This window comes from Anas acuta, chromosome 3, assembly GCF_963932015.1.
Source record: "Anas acuta chromosome 3, bAnaAcu1.1, whole genome shotgun sequence".
NCBI lineage: Eukaryota > Metazoa > Chordata > Aves > Anseriformes > Anatidae > Anas > Anas acuta.
In genome coordinates, this window is record NC_088981.1 from 36783850 (window position 1) to 36800888 (window position 17039).

Below are 17039 nucleotides of genomic sequence, written 5' to 3' on the forward strand. Positions count from 1 at the left end.
GAATAGCTACATAAACAGACAAGTTGGTATTTATTAGATGATATCAAACATAAGGAGGTCTTCACTGTTAATGTAAGTATGAAGAAAGGCTGAAAAGTCTGAGAGTGAAGAAGCTCCACCGCTTGGGTCTTTTCCTCGCTTGTGCATCTCCCTGAGGCCACAGCACTTCAGAGTAGATGCAGTCCAATAGTCTTCAAATTTCTGAAGCTTCAGACCAGGCAGCCCAATGACCAACATGTATTTTGTCAATCCTTCGCTGCACTTAGCAAGCATTACAGTACTGCTGATTGCTTAGTCAACTATGAGCCTGGAAACTACTAACTGAAATAGGGGAACCCCCCTCACAGGCATACTTGGGGCCACCAAGAAAATTGCACAGATGGATTTAATGGCAAAACCCAAAGTCTTTTGGTAACATTGGAAATAGTTCTGCTAACTTCAGTGATGCTCGAATGAGACACTTTAAACTCCCAATCACATCAGGAAGACTGAAGTTTGTTCCAAGAGACTTAATCCTCTAAGCTGCCCTACAGACTTCCCTGCCACATACTGATGCATGTTCTGGACCACTGCCTAGGACAATGGGAGAAGAAAATGTCCCGTGACTCAGCATGGAGGAAAAAAATAACACACAAAAAACCTTCACATGAAACAATAACTGAATTCTTCAGCTCTCAGGAACTTTTATGTAAAGCATGAAATCTCTGCAGCCAGAAATTTAATTATGCACCTCTTTTGCCATCATAAACAGTAATATTCCCACTCTTTCTTCATTGTTTCTCCTCTTCTCCCCACATACACTTTCGTCCAAGAAGTCTCCATTAGACGAAGAAAAGAACTATACAAGGAATTCTAATGACTAGTGAACAAGGGTAGGAGTGGGCAGAGCGTATGAAAAAAGAGATTAAATGAAAGGTTTGGAGTTGAAATGCAGACATTTAAAATTGGAGAGATTTTGCTCCATTGTTTCTCTGAATGGTCACCTGATGGTGTTTCCAGTCCCTGACTGATGGCCTACGCTGCATAAATCAGCAGCACACCATTCAGCTTTCTTGCCTGCCAGTTATCCAGGGCCACCTGTGAGTGCCAGATTAATCTATTGTATGAATAATTAAAAACGCGACTTTCCAGAATGGCTGAAGGAGCACTCCTAGCACAACCATTCTGGTAAAACCTTTGTTCATACTAACACTGACGGCGCTTTGACCAGCCACAAAGACTTTCATGAGTGCAAACTTGGGACAGACGAAGGCTGCTTTGAAAATGAGTGGCCTCGCAAAGCCCAGCACAGCTCAGCAGCTGGTTCTGTTTGAGAGCATTTACTTTTCCTCCTTGCAGCACTCAGCCACGTCCCCTGCCAGCCCTGCTGTGACTGCCATCTGCCCCCTCTCCTCCAATTCGCCTACTCTTCAATCATTCTGGGCAGGCGTGAAAAGCAAAACCTTCGGCTCACATCAGCCAGCCACTGTGCCGACTACCCCGTACCAGCCTGTTTTCGGGGTGAGAAATCCTTCCCTGCACTCTGTGCTGTGCTCAGCGAGGGCCCAGGAGCCAGCCTGAGCTGTGATCTGCCAGCACAGCTGTGCCCATGGGGGTCCCAAAGCATAGGAGGTGCCTCCGCTCTGCTGTAGCAACAGGAAAGGGAAGGTTTAAGGCCCCCAAACAAGGCCTTGGTCCCCAGGAGGCCCACCAGGCAGGCTGTCATGTCATGGAGCAGAAGCTACTGGCCCTTTCCCCTCTCCCCACATGGTGCCAGGCGTGCAGGTCTCACCCCATGGGGCTCCCAGAAGCTGCAAAGCCCAAGGGACGCATAAGTGAGCTAAGCTGTGGAAGGTATACGAAGAAGAGACAGCCGTGCCTACACTGGATGCACGGCCAGGAGCCCAGACTCAACACGAGGGAACCTAAATGGTTTGTTCACTTCAAAGGAGGAAGCCAACTATGGAAAAAAAAGATTTCTTTGGGCTGGTAACAGCTGGAATTCAGTTTCTTTAGAAACACGACTTGTTATTCCCTCAGAAGCAACCAAAAACAGTCTCCAAGGAGGTGCACCTCCAATCTGGCCCTTGCTGTTATATTCTTCCACACACTTCTCCCTGCAACCTTTTGCTCAAGAAGCAATTCAGGGAGAAGTTCTCTACCTTTTGAGATCTCCATGGAAGAGAGTCCAGAAAGCAGGGGCTGAGGAAAAACAACCTGAAAGGAACTTCTTCTAATCCGAACTGAAGCCGTATAAACCTGTCAGGAGGCTCTTGGAAGCACTAGCTAGGCAACCCCTCCTCGACACTAGGAAGGAAAACGCCCATGGCACCTGGAGAGAAACAGGCTGCCAAGCCACGAGCTGGCATTGATAAGACCGTAATATTGAGAGACTGTAATATTGTGTTTTTTTTTTCTTACCCCCCCCTCTCACCTCCTCCATCTTCTTTGATGAAAAAGGAACATTTGTTAGCTGCACAACCCTGAGGGATGTTCTCCCTGAAACACAGAGCGGCTGTTCCCTACCCCTGGTATCTGAGCACAGGTTTGGGTGAGTGCTCGAGCCAAGCCCAGGGGCACACTGACAAGGGAGTGGGAAACAGCAGGTGCTGGCCCCTGGCCTGTTGCCACCACCCAGCTTGTTTTTAGAAGAGCTCCAGCCCTACCCCACTGGATCAACACCCTCCAGGACCTCAAGCGAGTGCTGCAGCTCCCACCAGCATGGATTTAGAACAAGTGAGGACAAGCAAATTGATGTCGTACGGAAACGGCACCTTACTGCACTGAAAATAAGAGCACAAGGGAGGAGGCAGGAAACACGTCAAGCGACCCTGGCCTAGGATGGCAGACAAGGTTGGTGAAACTGGGGAGTCTGGACACCAGCAAGGCTGAGAAATGCTCACAAACATAAGAGATCCAAACCTTATGGGAAGAGGATCTACACAAAGTTGCAAATGATATTAACTCGGTGGATTGGCTTCTTATTTTTGTTATAGTGGGCTGTAGTTATGGAGACTAATACAAAGAAGAGAGGAAAAAAAAATCAATAAATAATGGGAAAATGAGGAAAAAGAGGCACAATGCATATGAAGGGAGCGTCCAGTAAGGTGCAGTGTCACAGAGAGGCCTTTGTCCCACAGCTGCTTACAGCATAAAACATAAATCATGTTACACATGTCAGGAAATAAAAATTACAATGCTTTCTATTGTTGGTCTGTTCTGCATTATCTGTGTCACCAGTGCTAAGCCTGACAATTTATTCAGCATGTAAATTCAGCCCTTTGCTCTTAGTAACATTTGGGCTTTTCCTGCACTGCATCAAGAATGGTTTGTTCACACGGAAAATGTATAGGAAGTGAAATTCTTGGTCACCTTTGACATCTGAAATCTTTTGGATTGCCCTGGTAACACTAGCCGTGATGCCAGCAAGAATCTGTTTCAGGAGATGGAGGAAATCTCTAGCAGCTTCTTACAGTTCCCTGCTTCCTCAGTAGCCTCTGGCTCACAGCGATGTCAGTCCTTCGGAGAGCCTGCTTAGCAGGTGGAATAACTCGGATAATGGGACTAGATTTGATCTCTCAATGTTATTCATACCACAGTAAAAACCTAAGCACTGCCACGCAACTCCAGGGCTCCTAGGTGACTGGGTACGAGCACATGCACATCATTTATCATCTGCAGTGACAGGGTCAACAACAGACAGAAGGAGAGAGAAGCGCTCTCGGATTAAGTGGTCTGTGAAAGTAATGAATGATAAGCCGTTACCTCAGAAGTATGCAGCTCTAAATCTTCATCCTGCCAACCTCCCCCCCCCATCATGTATTGACCTCATGGGACATCTTACACTCTTTAAGACTCCGTGCATGGTCTGGCCTGGCCTGACCCTGCTCTCTTCTCCCTTTACCCTGACTGATAGCGTGATCTCCACCTCCCCACACTAGGATCTGTAAGTCAAACCGAGTGAGGGAAGTGGTTGTGAGGTACAGCGCTACCTTGCAGAGCGGTTTTTGCCATGGGATGAAGTCCCTCCTGAAGTTCATACTAGCTGATAACAGACACCACGTGACAGCACACAAGTTTACCACTACCGTCTTATTTCTGTGATATCAATTGTGTGTCACTAAAAATAGTAAAAATATGCCTCATGTCTTCTTACTCTTGGACCAGAGTCCTTGAAGATTCAAGCCTATCCTAGGACTATAATTCATCTGTCTCCATGTGTATTTATCAAGTTTTCAATGTGCCTCCATTGAAATCAGTGGAGTAAAAGACACAAGAAAGAATCCTAGTAACCTCCAAGGCCTTTAAATAAGGCTCATAAAATGGAGAACATCAGCTTTTGACACTTGTCTTCAAGCAGATGTTGTAAAAACACCAAAACCAGAACATCTGCCAAAACAGGGTCTTAGGGAAGCTAGATTAACAGTGAAATTACCACCACTGTACTATTAAAATAACTATTAAAAGGAGGAAACTGCAGCAAGTCTTTTAATAGGTGGCATTCTGAACTGGCAGTGGACCAAGACAGGACAACTGCAGCATGGACATTCCCCTCTAAGCTACAGCAACTTTCCTATGAAAATTTAAAATGACAATGAACTTCAGTAGTTCAAAATTTCATAGCAGTTTCTGGAAAGCTAAAGGACAGCTGGCAAAACAAAAAATGGCCTTTGTGTTCCCTGGCTATAATCATCCCCATGTAAGTTCATTAAACTCTTGTGCTGAAACCCTGGCAAAGCACAATGCCAGCCAGCATGGTGCCTCAAAAGTGATTTTGGGCTCACTACAAAGACCTTTAAAACACACCAGTGTAATGTGCTAAATACAATTAAAAAAGTTCCAACTTTGTTGAAAATTGTGTGTCATGAACTTTGTTAAGTATGGGTCTAGCTGCATCTTGGCCAGACAAGCGTGGTCTGTACAGGTACACTGTGCTGGAGCTTCTCTAGTCCTCTAGGACAACTGGCATAAGCTTTGGAACTAATGATGTTTGGATTTGCTGTTCAGTCTGCTTTTTGTTTTTTTTTCCTTCAATTTGTAAAAAATGGTAATTCTGAAAATGGCAACCAAAATATTCCTTACTTCACTCAGCTGCTCAATGCAGGCCAAAGCCTGGAAGCTAGTGGCCGAGCGGGCAGAGCATCTGCTGGTGTAGGCCAGCATGGTGCCAGTAATATGGCTGTGGAGCAGGCCCTATTTACATCAGCTAATAATCTGGCCATACTGTCACAACAGAAGCGGAGGACATTCAGCTGTTTGCCACATCAGGCTCTGCTACGTATTGATTTGCATGGCCCAGTATGAACACACACACACACACACGTTTCTGCTTTGATTTGTTTTGCACCGAGAGATTATTTCCTAGATGTGATCTGGGCACTCTCAACATTGTAAATCACTATGGTACAATGCTATTATTTTTTTTTCTGGTTCTTTATGTGTGTGGAGATACCATGTACAGAGACGGCAAAATGAGTTAAATGACCATTAGATTAATCAGGAAAGAAACTGCTCTGTGTTCCTCATGACATTCTGCAATTATCCAGCAGCAGAAATGATGTTAGTGGTTTCTTTTATTGCTAGTAACTGAAATAAGACTAAACTACTGCTTGTCCATGGACTATAAACAAACTGAATACACTACTGCACCAAAAGCACATAATAGGCAGATCCAGGAGATATCAATATATAAATTAGCTGTTTCATTTGTATAAACAGTGATCTGATTTCATCCTTTTCCTGCCTACCTAGCAATCAAGTACACAGACATAAAACAATTAATTTTTCAGTTGGAAAGTATATGTTCTGAAAAGCAAGATGCATTTGAGTATTTGTAACTGTTAATATTTGTCCATTAGACTGTTCCAGTGCCATGCCTACCCTTCTTTCTATTTATACTGGCATTGATCAACTTGTTCACTTCCAGTTTAAATGATTCAATTCTGTTTTGATTGCCATGTAATTTAAATGCAAATAATTACTGCAAAGATGACATTTAGAAAAACAGCTCTGCTAAGCAGGAAGGTCTTTATTAGGCAGAGGAGTTTGCCAGTAATATCAGAAGCATCCCTTTAACTACAAGATGTGGAAACCTATCATTTCAGTTCTTTTAAAAGATACTCAGCTTTCTCTGTCTCCCCTTAATTAAAACTATTCTATGGTATCACTAAGGTTTGGTATCAGGATATAGCACAGGCCACTGAGTGAAAGGAAGAGGGGAGAAGAATATTATTTGGTTTTAGTTCATATGGGTATGCTCTAGATACCCACAGGCTATACTCTAGATTACCATCTTGTGAAATTATGTTTGCATTTCAGACTGCAACCTGGTTCTGATGCAAAAACACCAAAAAGTGTTTCACGTAATCGCAATGAAAAAGCAGCAGTGACAGAGGAAAAAAAAACAAACTCTGAAATAGTTAAAACCAGTTCACTTCTCCCTTCTTTCTTCTGCTATTAGGGTTAGACTGTTGCTTTTACACTTTTGTCACATATGAGAAATCTAGAGATACCAAACTGCCTGAGGATGGAGATGTGATTGTTGCAGTCTCACCTTTCCTCAATGTCCTTATAGCAAAGTATTCTTTATGTGTCAGCTGTGAATCCAAAGAAATGTTGAGAGGCAACAATGAGGAGGACAAATTCTACCTTTGCTCATTCCCTGCCATAGCAGCATCTTCAGTTTGGGCTCATAACTGGACATCCAACTCCTCTTTCCTCACAGCTGGCAGATTTCAATGGCACCACTTGAAATTTAGTCTTCGCTAGTGAGAGCTGCATGAACACCAGGGTAACACATGAAAGAGAAGGAGCCTGACATTTCTATTCTTGCATTACAGAAACCTGGTCCTTTCACCTCAACAAACACTCGTGACCCAGTGTCTGGTAGAGCGTCTTCTCTAAAAGGCACTGCTCCTGTTAAACAGATCATCCCAGGGATCTTGATTCTAGCACAGAGTCTTACAAGGTGCATTCACTCGCCTTCTCAAAGCAGGGTTAAACAACTGAACCTCAGAAACTATTTTTAAGTTCTGAGAATCTCCTGGTATGGAGACTCCACAATCTCTCTGAGCAACCTGTTTCACTGCCTGAGCACCTTCACAGTAAAAATAATTAAAAAAAAAAAAGCATAGATCAAATTTCCTGTAGTCCAAACACTCATCCTGTCACTTGGTACCACTAAGAAGAATCTATTATCTTTACTCTCTCTCCCCTCATCACGTATTATATACTTTGATAAATAAGATCCTCCAGAGCCCCATTCTCAAGGTGGAACGCTCCCACTCTCTCAGTTTCTCCTTACATCGCAAGTGCTCCAGTCCCTTTGTGAGAAGTCATTTTTGTGGCCTTTCACTGGACTCCAGTATGTCTTCGTGCATCCTGTACTGGGGATCCCAAAACCAGACTTCAGATGCAGTCTCACCAGGGCTCGATAAAAGGGAGGATCACTTCCTTCAACCTGCCAGCAGTATTGTCTTCCTAATGCAGCCCAAGATGCTGGTGGTCTTCATCACAAAGGCACATTACTGATTCCTGGTCTGCCTGTCTAGCAGAACCCCCAAGTCACAGAATGGTTGAGGTTGGAAGGGGCTTCTGGAGATCATCCAGGCCAACTCGCCTGCCAAGCAGGGCTACCCAGAGCACATCACACAGGGGGGCATCCAGGCAGGTTTTGAATATCTCCAGAGAAGGAGATTCCACAGCCTTTCTGGGCAACCTCTGGTCCTTTTCTGCAAAGCCACTTTCCAGTTAGTTGGCACGCCAGTATGTGATTATTCCTCCCCAAGTGCAGGACTTTGCATTTCCCTTTGTTGAACTTACTAAGAAGTGTTGGCCCACTTCTCCAGCTGATTAAGTCCATCTGAATGGGGACCAGACTCAACTGCAGGTGGACTTTGGCTTTCCTAGCACTTGTTGGCTTTCCTTCCCACCTTGTTGGATCTGTGTTCACAGAGCAGGAAGGCAGAAGAGTAGAAGAATCACTTGCAATACAGAGATCCCAAGTTCATCTCCCATATTAAAGTTGTCTCCTAAGTAAAACCTACTCTGATCTCAGAAAGATTTCCCTTAAATTTCATGTCTGTTCTGCTGGCTTTTTTTTTCCTCCTGACAAGCACTGAGACAGCAAAATTGCTAGAGGAAGATGTCAGGCTGCCGGTCCCCTAGTATGGCTCTATAGGAATGCACGAATTTAGCCCATGAAGCAACTCTAACTTCAGAGGCTATACAGAGGAAAAAAAAAAAAAATCAATATAATTGCTTTTTTAGGCTAATAACAGCTTGATTTTGCTCTGAAAACCTCAGACATGTTAATGAGTCTTCAGCACAGCTGCAATGTCCAGCTTACATACTGTTTTAAAATCTCCAAGAATCAGAAGAAAAATGCATTTGCTTTACTGTGAATGTTGTTTTACATTGTGAATATTTTATGTCGCTGAATAACATTCAGCCCTCAAAATTTACATACTGAGCTAAGGATACAAGAGAACTAAATTGCTCTGTAAGTTAGGTAGCAAGGATTCCCTCAAGGCCCTCAGACCTGAAAGATTTTTTCCTCAAACAAGATGCTTTCTAGTTTTTGCTGACTCACATGAGTTCAACCATTACAGTTTGAGCAGTATAGTTCATTCAAAAACATATATAACCAGGTGCCCTCACGGAGGCCCTGAACTGACACAACTCAATTAAGTTCAGCTCAATACCAATTTTTACCAGACAGGGATTGTCTGGGGAAGAGGTAGAACATCTTGTCACCAAAACCTGAGCAGATTCTTCTGGTATTTTCTTTCATGCTTTCCTTTCTTGTATCTTTGTTTTACTGGTATTAGCAATTATAATCCTTCACTGACTGTAGGGACACCTCGTGGTGAGGACAGGTGAAAACAGCAGGCTGCCATTCAATTAATTAAACCAAGCAGTAAAAGACTGACAGATGTTTCTTCTCCTTGGGATAATCAGAATTTCACAGGCACAGACTTCCACTCCCACTCCGCTTCTGAATGGGGCATACATTAACACATCCAGAACAGAAAACACTGACACAGGAACTTCAAGAACAAAAGATTGAGTCATCCAGCAGACCTCAAATATCTAGCAATCTAAGGGCCAGACCAACTTATTAACTTTTGTCTTTCGGGGGTTACCAGGGTGGCAGATTCAACTCTGGATACTCACTTGAAAAGGCAGTCCCCAGAACAACCATTATGTTTGTTTCCCCTCCTCCTTTTTATAACAGGCCAGCAAAGCTCATTTCAGTGACTTACTGCAGTATTTCTTTCTGGGATTTTTATTTTCTTTTAAACGTGCACGCATGTGTGATTTTAAGCAGGGATTTCCTTTCTCACTGCAACTACCCTATGGTACTGTCACTGCAGCATTGAATACATTACATAATAAAAATTGCATCAGCTTGCTTACCCAGTGCAGTGACCCAATGCAGACCTTGGCAGCCAGAAGAGGAACGGTGGGATCTGCTGGTCGCAGTTTAGCACACTCTTTGAGCACTGATACAGCATATGCTGACTGGATAGAGGAAGGGGAGAGAGAGCAGGAAAAAAAAAAAAAGGCTGATTAGACAATTCTGCTAAGAGCCCAAGCAAGGTATTTCAGTGAAATGTACAAAACAGTGATATGAAATTACAAAAAAAAATCATGTCAGCAACAAGTTAGCAACTTTACTCCCACCTCCACACACACAGACACACATGTGCACACAAACACACGCTTCCCACGCTCAGAAGTATGCTGAAGAACCGTCCCTGGCTGTGCACGTTACAAGATACAGTCTTCTTCAGCTAGCGACACGCTGGTTATTTTAACTCTACCCTTTCAACTCACAACAACTCTGCCATATAGTTCCCCTCACATGCAGCCATCTTCCAGTAAGCTAGAGGAGATCACAAAGAGCTTATCCTTTTGTACGTTACATTTTAGACCAACTAAAAAAACCTGTCAGGCAGAGGTTTGTGTAGCTAAAGTGATCTGTTCTGTAGGCTGCTTTTTGTTTTCTCCAGGTCCGAATGTACAAGAACCCAACTGGGATCCCACCGTGCAAAGGGTGGGGCAGGCAGCTGCAGAGCTGCGCACCCGCTGTGCAGCGGGTGGTCTGAGAAGCACGTGGCAGACAGAAAGCCCACCGAGCTCTTCCTGGTGTAAGGTTGCCATTAATAAATGGTGTTCATTAAGCTCAGCCGTTACACAGCCCTTTGGATATTCCACGTGCTCCACAAACACTGCTTTTTACAGCAGCGCCATTCATGGCGGCTGCGTTTCAGCAGTTTAATGGGGAGTGAGGAATGCTCTGGTGTGAGATGCTGGTGACAAGGAAAGCTTGGGCAGCCCTGCCAGTTTCCTAGCCCACCCTAACCCACCTGAACCAGTTTCTTTGAAGCTTCCAACTCTCCTCATACACGACCCAGAGCCCCTCAAAGCCCCATTTCTCCCAGCCGAGAGGCACGCAGGCCTCTCACTCGTATGCACCCCCAGCAGCACGCTGCGCAGCCACGACCTCTCTATATCCCAGGAGGGCAGTGAACACACCGATATAAGCTCACAGAGCTTAACTAACAACTATTCCTCTCAGGTCCTGGCCCACGAGGGCCCTCCTCACCGCAGCTCCTGTGAGCACACACCAACACCACGCAGCTGGCAGCCCCGCAGGACGGTTTCACACTCCCACAGGCCATCAGCACTTCCCCTCCCTCCCGCCGCAGCAGGCTGCCTCAGCCTGCCTCCTCCTCTCTCCGCAGAGCTGAAGGTCCACTTCTTGCTAGAGGATTCAAAGCCTGGAGAAAAATGGGCTTGGAAGGCAGCCTGGAAAAAGGGGAAAAAGCGATGCGCAGCAGTCCTGCACATGACAAGGCAAAGATGAGCTTTTTAAGAGAACACACAGGCTCCGCAGCAGCACAAGGCAAAACCTCCTGCTTGAAAACCTTGACTACCCGCTATGTAACCTAAATAATGTAGCCTACAAAAGAGCAACAGCTTGCCCTACATTCTCCAGACTGCTCCCACCTATGCGGAGCATCAGATATCATCAATACAAGTAATGAAATTTTGCTATGTTACAATTCCAAACACATCATTCAGCTGCTGGTCCGAAGCCAGGAAGATGCCTGTCTGGGAACAGAGATGGGAGCTTAACCTGTACCTTGCCCCACTCAGAAATAAAGGCTTGGGTAATTCAATCCTGGAGCAGAGCAAGAAACGCATCACCGCGCTCTGCTGTTACTAGATGACTCGCATCCCTCTGAATGAACCTTCTTGACACCTATTTGTTTAGAACAAGTAATGTCTCGGGTTTTAATGGCTTCTTTTTCCTCCTTTACAGAAGGCTGCCTGTGCTGCAGGGAGCTGGTATTCCCAGTGCCACCACTCAACGTGCTTTAAGCGCTAGCATAAGCATGTAAGTGTCCTAACCTGGCACATCATCTTCCTGCCCTCTGTTCTGGCCCACACGTGTTGCAGACTAGAGAAACCCAAGCAGGGGGAGTTTTGATGGGGGGGATTCTGTTCCCCACAGGAGGGAGCAGGAGGCACCTGGGGCTGCAGCAACACTGCTGGCGATCACAGCTGGTGTGAGTACAGGTCAGAGCAGTGAGACGCCTGCTCGAAGTTGGGCCACAGCCACGAGACTGTTGGGGGGCAAGGACAAAGCAGCCACTACTGAACACAGCACAGCAGAGAAACCCACCTTGTGGCCATGCCCAAATTCCTCTCCTTCGTAGAGCCACTTGACTGCATGTGCTGTGGAGCTTCTGAACAATAATTGACCAAGTCAAAGTTATACCTTCCATGCTGCTCTCAAAACATCTATGAAGTTATGTTACTTTAGGCAAGTTTATAAAGTTTGCAATTAAACATGTACAGCAGAAATGGTTTTAGAAACCTGGCAACATGAAGCCGTCCTCCCCAGCTGCATTTTAAAAATTCAAGAGATCTATAAAATTGCACCTTGAAAACTTTACTCAGCAGAAATTATATGTAGATGAAAATGGTGGCCAAGGAATGACTACAGGAAGAATAACATCTCACTCCCACAGTTACTTGGTTTAGGGGACACTGGTGAGAAATATACATACCAAGGTGTGACACAGATATTCATTACAGGCATTAATTGGCAGGGAACAAACATCATCCACCCTGTATTGAATACAGATGTCATTGGTTTGTAAAAATATTTAATATGAAACAGTGTTTGTGTAACACTGAAATAATCTGATAATTAAAATGCACATATTCTTTCACTTAGCGTGGGTGGACCAGGCAGCCAAGTGCATTGTTTGTGAGACTCACTGCAAGGCAATAATAATTAGATTTATTGGTGAGGCATGATTTGAGAAGAGCAGAGCTTGAACTCCAAGTGACTGCATGCTTCCTGCTCATAATTTGGAGCTTCAGTACAGCTCACATCAAATCTCAGGCCAGGGTTTAAGTTCTTTCTGTTTAGATCTCTAATTGTTGGATTATAACAACTGCACTGGAACCAGTTCTCAAGGATTTCGGAAAAAAAAAAAAAAAAAAAATTGCCTCTGGGCCTCATTTGGACTCTCTCTGGGAAAAAAGGCTTGTGAGTCTCCCTAAAACAGAGGAACTCATTGAAAAGACATAGTTTAAAGAAACAGCAAGCACGGCAAGCTTGCCAACAGCTGCCTTGTGGGGGGTTCCAGCTTTTTTTTAATGGGAGGTCTGAGTTTTCAGCCTTAGGATCCTCATCAGATTTAAGGAGATTCATGACAATTCTCCTTTTTGTTATGACAAGCAAGGTGCAAAACTCAAATCAGGATACAGAGTGAAAACACGGCCTTAAGGGACAAAACGCACACACAAAAAAGTGTAAAGGACTACAGAACCTCTGTTACCTGAGTTGGGCATCTCCATCTTCCATACAACAACTTTGTTATTTTTGCAAGAGGGACAGGTGAAGCACGTGGCACTACTGTTGCATGTTTAAGTCCAATATTTAAAGGAATCTGTTCTCTGTTAATTTTTTTTTGCCTAATCTACTTGCATACAATATTTTCCTTCTGCTGAGTTCACAAGTGTGCTCTGTAATTATTTCTGAAAAGAAAATCAGTAAAGACAGGTGCTGGGAAGCAGTGGGCAACACTCACAAAAGGCTGCTTTCAGGACAGGCTGAAAGGGCTCTGTGTACTGCACTCAATACACGGGCAGCACCTCTCAACCTGCAGTGGGAAATCGCAAAGAAGCTACTGGGAAGAAAGATGGAGAAGACACCTCTCCCTAAGTAGTTAAAGTTGTCGTGGTTTTGAATCCTGTAAAACAAAGAAAAACTTCTAACCAAATACTAACCATAGCTCTCCTTCCCCATTTGCTAACTACACAATGAATGACACAAGCATATTCCTGAACAACATTTGCACATGACCAGTATACATGTAGAATGAGGAACAGGTCACTGTTAGTTTTCTTTCTTAACTTTTCCAAAAGACTCGAGAGATTTTGCACCATTGTGCATTTACCTAAATGGATGGCAAAATCTCGAGTGCACTCCAATAATATGTATCATTCTTTCCTCTCCTCTCCTACCACAGCAGAGCAAGGAAAGGAGGATGGCAGAGAATTCATTTCACACTTAGAAGATAAAGAGACCATAAATGTAAGTAAAAGGAAGAATTTCTAGACAGTAGATTGTGCCAAGCAGACCTGACACACCACACACAGTTGCTCTTCTCTTGCAAAGGTTCCAAAAACCTTTCTACTTTTTTTTGCTTTCAGCCAGAGGGAAAACGTTCCTCAAGGTGGTGGTCTTGGTAGACAGCCTCCCTCCCAATTCACCTGCCAGTCCAGTACAGACAAATCTCCCCAAGTAGCATTGCCTGTCTTCGAGCATCATCCTGCCCGATCTTAAAAGCGGCACCATCTCAAAGGGATTGTGTCTGTGCGTGTGGCAGGAATCTTTCAACACACACGAATAAGTATTCCTGGTATCCTGGGATTCACAGCCATTTAGCTGTAAGTGACCTTGAACCAGCAAGGGAAGATGACATTAGAGGGAGCCAGCAATTGAGAAGTCAGGAATTAGCTGTTCACTGAATTTCTACATTTCTGTGAATCCCTCAGCATGGATATTATTCTCTTAAGACATTCACTTCTCTCAGCATAGGAACTGCTGCTCCCCTTGTCTTTTACCCTGTGCTTAGCAAATCAGAACACTGCAGTAAGGCAGCTTCAGACACTCGCTTTTAGGAGTACCTCTTACATTTTGGGATTTAAAAGCATGACTTTGCCCATGCTAATGTGACAAACACCACCCTTCACACTTTCTGTCAAGAAAAGAGAGTTAAGCCTGAAGGCAGCTCTACAGCCCACCCAGGTATTCTGCTCCTCAGGCAGGAAGCTTTCCATTTTTAGCACCATCTACAGCACACACACGCCCTTCTCATCTCCCTTTTGCACCAAAAGAAACCAAACTACGGAATAACCCCTAGCTGGCTGACCTTTGTAACAGGATCTTTACCCAATGACTGTTCAATATTTTAACTTTCATTCCCCAGCAATGCTATTTAAGGAGCCAGCCGAGGCCTCTGCTGCTCCCAAGGTTCCTGCCTGCAATGCAAAAAGAAATGTTCCTTTTTTTTTTTTTAATGCCAGTTGCTTAGCAACCAGCCTAAGCTTTTGCAAGGAAACCAACAGAAGGAACAGCCTAAATCATAAAATTCGTCTGCTGTTGCTGCAGAATTATGTATCGAATGTATTTATAACTTTCCTCCTAACCTTCTGGAAAGCTGTATATCGGCATTACAGGCATGGCTGAGTCAAACTTGAAGCTCCTTGAAGCTATTACAGACATCTGCTTTTGCTGCACTGTTTTAAATAAGTGGCAGCATTCCTTTTTTGGGTGCAACACAGATAGGAGCAGCTCAGACATTAGCCTGACATTATTTGGCTATGACCAGCGCGTATCAGCAACTTGCAAAAGGCTTGAAAATCAAAGTGCACGTCTGTCTGAGGCTGGTTTCAAAACCCTAAAAACGCTGCCAGCGCCAGCCCTGGGCAGGGCTGCATTATCTCCACTGCTGAGCAGCCAAGGGGAACGCAGTGACACTGCACGATTGGCTCTGCGAGAGCCGCAGCCTGCTCCCTCAGAAAAGCAGCTGAATGACAGATGCCACGGAGGATGGGATTATTTCCCTTTGTATAGCACCAGACACCTCCTGAAGTGTTACGTAATTAAGAAAATCACTCAGGTAGACAAGCGTGACTCTTTCTTCCTCTTTGCCTTGAAGATGAACAAACACAGGAAGGCTGAAAGGAGACAGGAGCATTTTGTGTAGCTGAAAGCAGATTTATCTGCCTGGCTTTGCAAGGTACCACCCTCAGAGAATAAATCCCCCTACGGCCAGCCATTCTTATTTATACAGTAACATTGGCCACTGTCCCTGGGGTGTCCTCAGCACAGGCTAGCAGGGGCTGGGCCGGATCAGCATTTGCTGTCCTAAAGGCAAGCACTGTGCTGATGGTGTTCTGCAAACCCTGGGTGAGGGTGGCTGGACAGCTGAGCACCTCCAGGAACACATCACCTCCATCAGCAACCCCAGCACAAGGCCTGCTGAGCACAGCCCTTGCCTCCAGGCAACTGCTTCCAGCTCCAGTCTCTTCCCACTGCCCATTCACCTGCTCCAGACCCCTTCCCTTACGCACATCTTGCTGCTCCTCATCCCCTTAATGAGCACGGGGGTGAGGGGTGAGGGCAGATTACCTCCTCAGCTGGCCGGAGACTGTACGACTCCTCACCCCTCTAGTCAGGAAACACAAACAACCTTAAAGCTTTTAACACAGTAAAAAAAAAAAATAGAGCAGTAATATTAAATTTGAGCACAAAAATGGTTTTGTGTACCAAATACACTAATAACTACAGCTACCCACTGGACATGAGCAATGTGAGACTGCTGCAGGCTGACTGGCTCTGTTGGGGTGCCCCGAACCTGCAGGCCAAGTACCCTCATCATTCACAATTCCACAGCCATCTCTGGCAAATCCTCCCTCACCACCCTCAGGAAAACAGCACCTCACTGTCATTAAACACAAATCTCATCTCCTTGGATTGTTAGTTGGAAGAGCCATATAAGCCTTGCTTTATACGTGCCTGTACAAGGCCCATTGTTTATCAGTTTATATTTCCCTTCGGCCATATCTCAGGTAAAAAGACACTCGAGACGCAGATCCTGTTGACCTAAGCCAGAGTCCAACCCCATGCACTTCTGAGTCTCTAATCCCAAAGAGCTCCGGTGATGCTTTGAGGCCCCCAGGCTGGGCCCCATGTGGGGCAGTGAAGTGTGGAAGGGGACAGGGATCTGAAAAAGGGAGCGTGTAACTGATCCAACTGGTCTGAGGCCAGGGAAATGCCTGCAAGTGCACGCAGACCCTATTTCACATCCCTCGTGCCTGCAATACATCACCTAGACGCTGTGATCATTTTGCCTCCACCTGCAGGTACCTCAGCAGAGCTGCCCCAGCCTGCAGGACTGCTGCGTGCTGGTCTTCTCCACCACTTCCAGTGCAAACTGCTCAGCTGAGAAGCAGCAGCAGAGGCGGTCTGCCCCAACCAGCCACCCTTCACACAGTCTCCTACATCATAAATAAAGATCTGCTCCTTTCCCTCCCTCGAATCCTGCTCAATACAGGTCACTTCTACTTTTCCAAAGTCTTGAGACCAGCAGATGCAACCTACTGCACTCATTTCGCCCTGGCAGCAGGGCAGTGGCTCATCCCATAGCCCGAGGACGCTGCCAGATGGCATCCGGCTTGCACACCACTGCCACTCGGGCTCCAGCCTGTCTGTGCGTGGCAGACAGGGAGCTGCCGTGCCCGCTCAGCCTCTGGCTGTCGTGCTACCAAATGGTGAAGGTGATGACCAGCAGAAACAACTCAAAGCATCTGCGCGGAGTTCAGCATCCAGTTTTCTTGTACCAGTGCAGAAGAACAGGTGTTCTGCACCAGGCCAATGTAAACTTCTCCTGCCTATCCAGAACGACACACGGTGACACAGGACATCTCCCACTACTCTCTTCCTATAGCATGTCTTAATGCCACTGTCT

At 45.3% G+C, this 17039-nt stretch overlaps 1 protein-coding gene across 2 annotated transcripts in view; it reads right to left on the reverse strand.

Annotated features, from left to right (window-relative positions):
• Positions 1-17039, reverse strand: part of TTC7A (tetratricopeptide repeat domain 7A) — a 162769-nt gene that overhangs the window by 100146 nt on the left and 45584 nt on the right. For both annotated transcript variants that reach the window (XM_068676639.1, XM_068676640.1), the window contains one exon: positions 9397-9501. In XM_068676639.1, coding sequence (XP_068532740.1) covers positions 9397-9501 — 105 coding nt within the window. The remainder of the gene's footprint in view (positions 1-9396; positions 9502-17039) is intronic.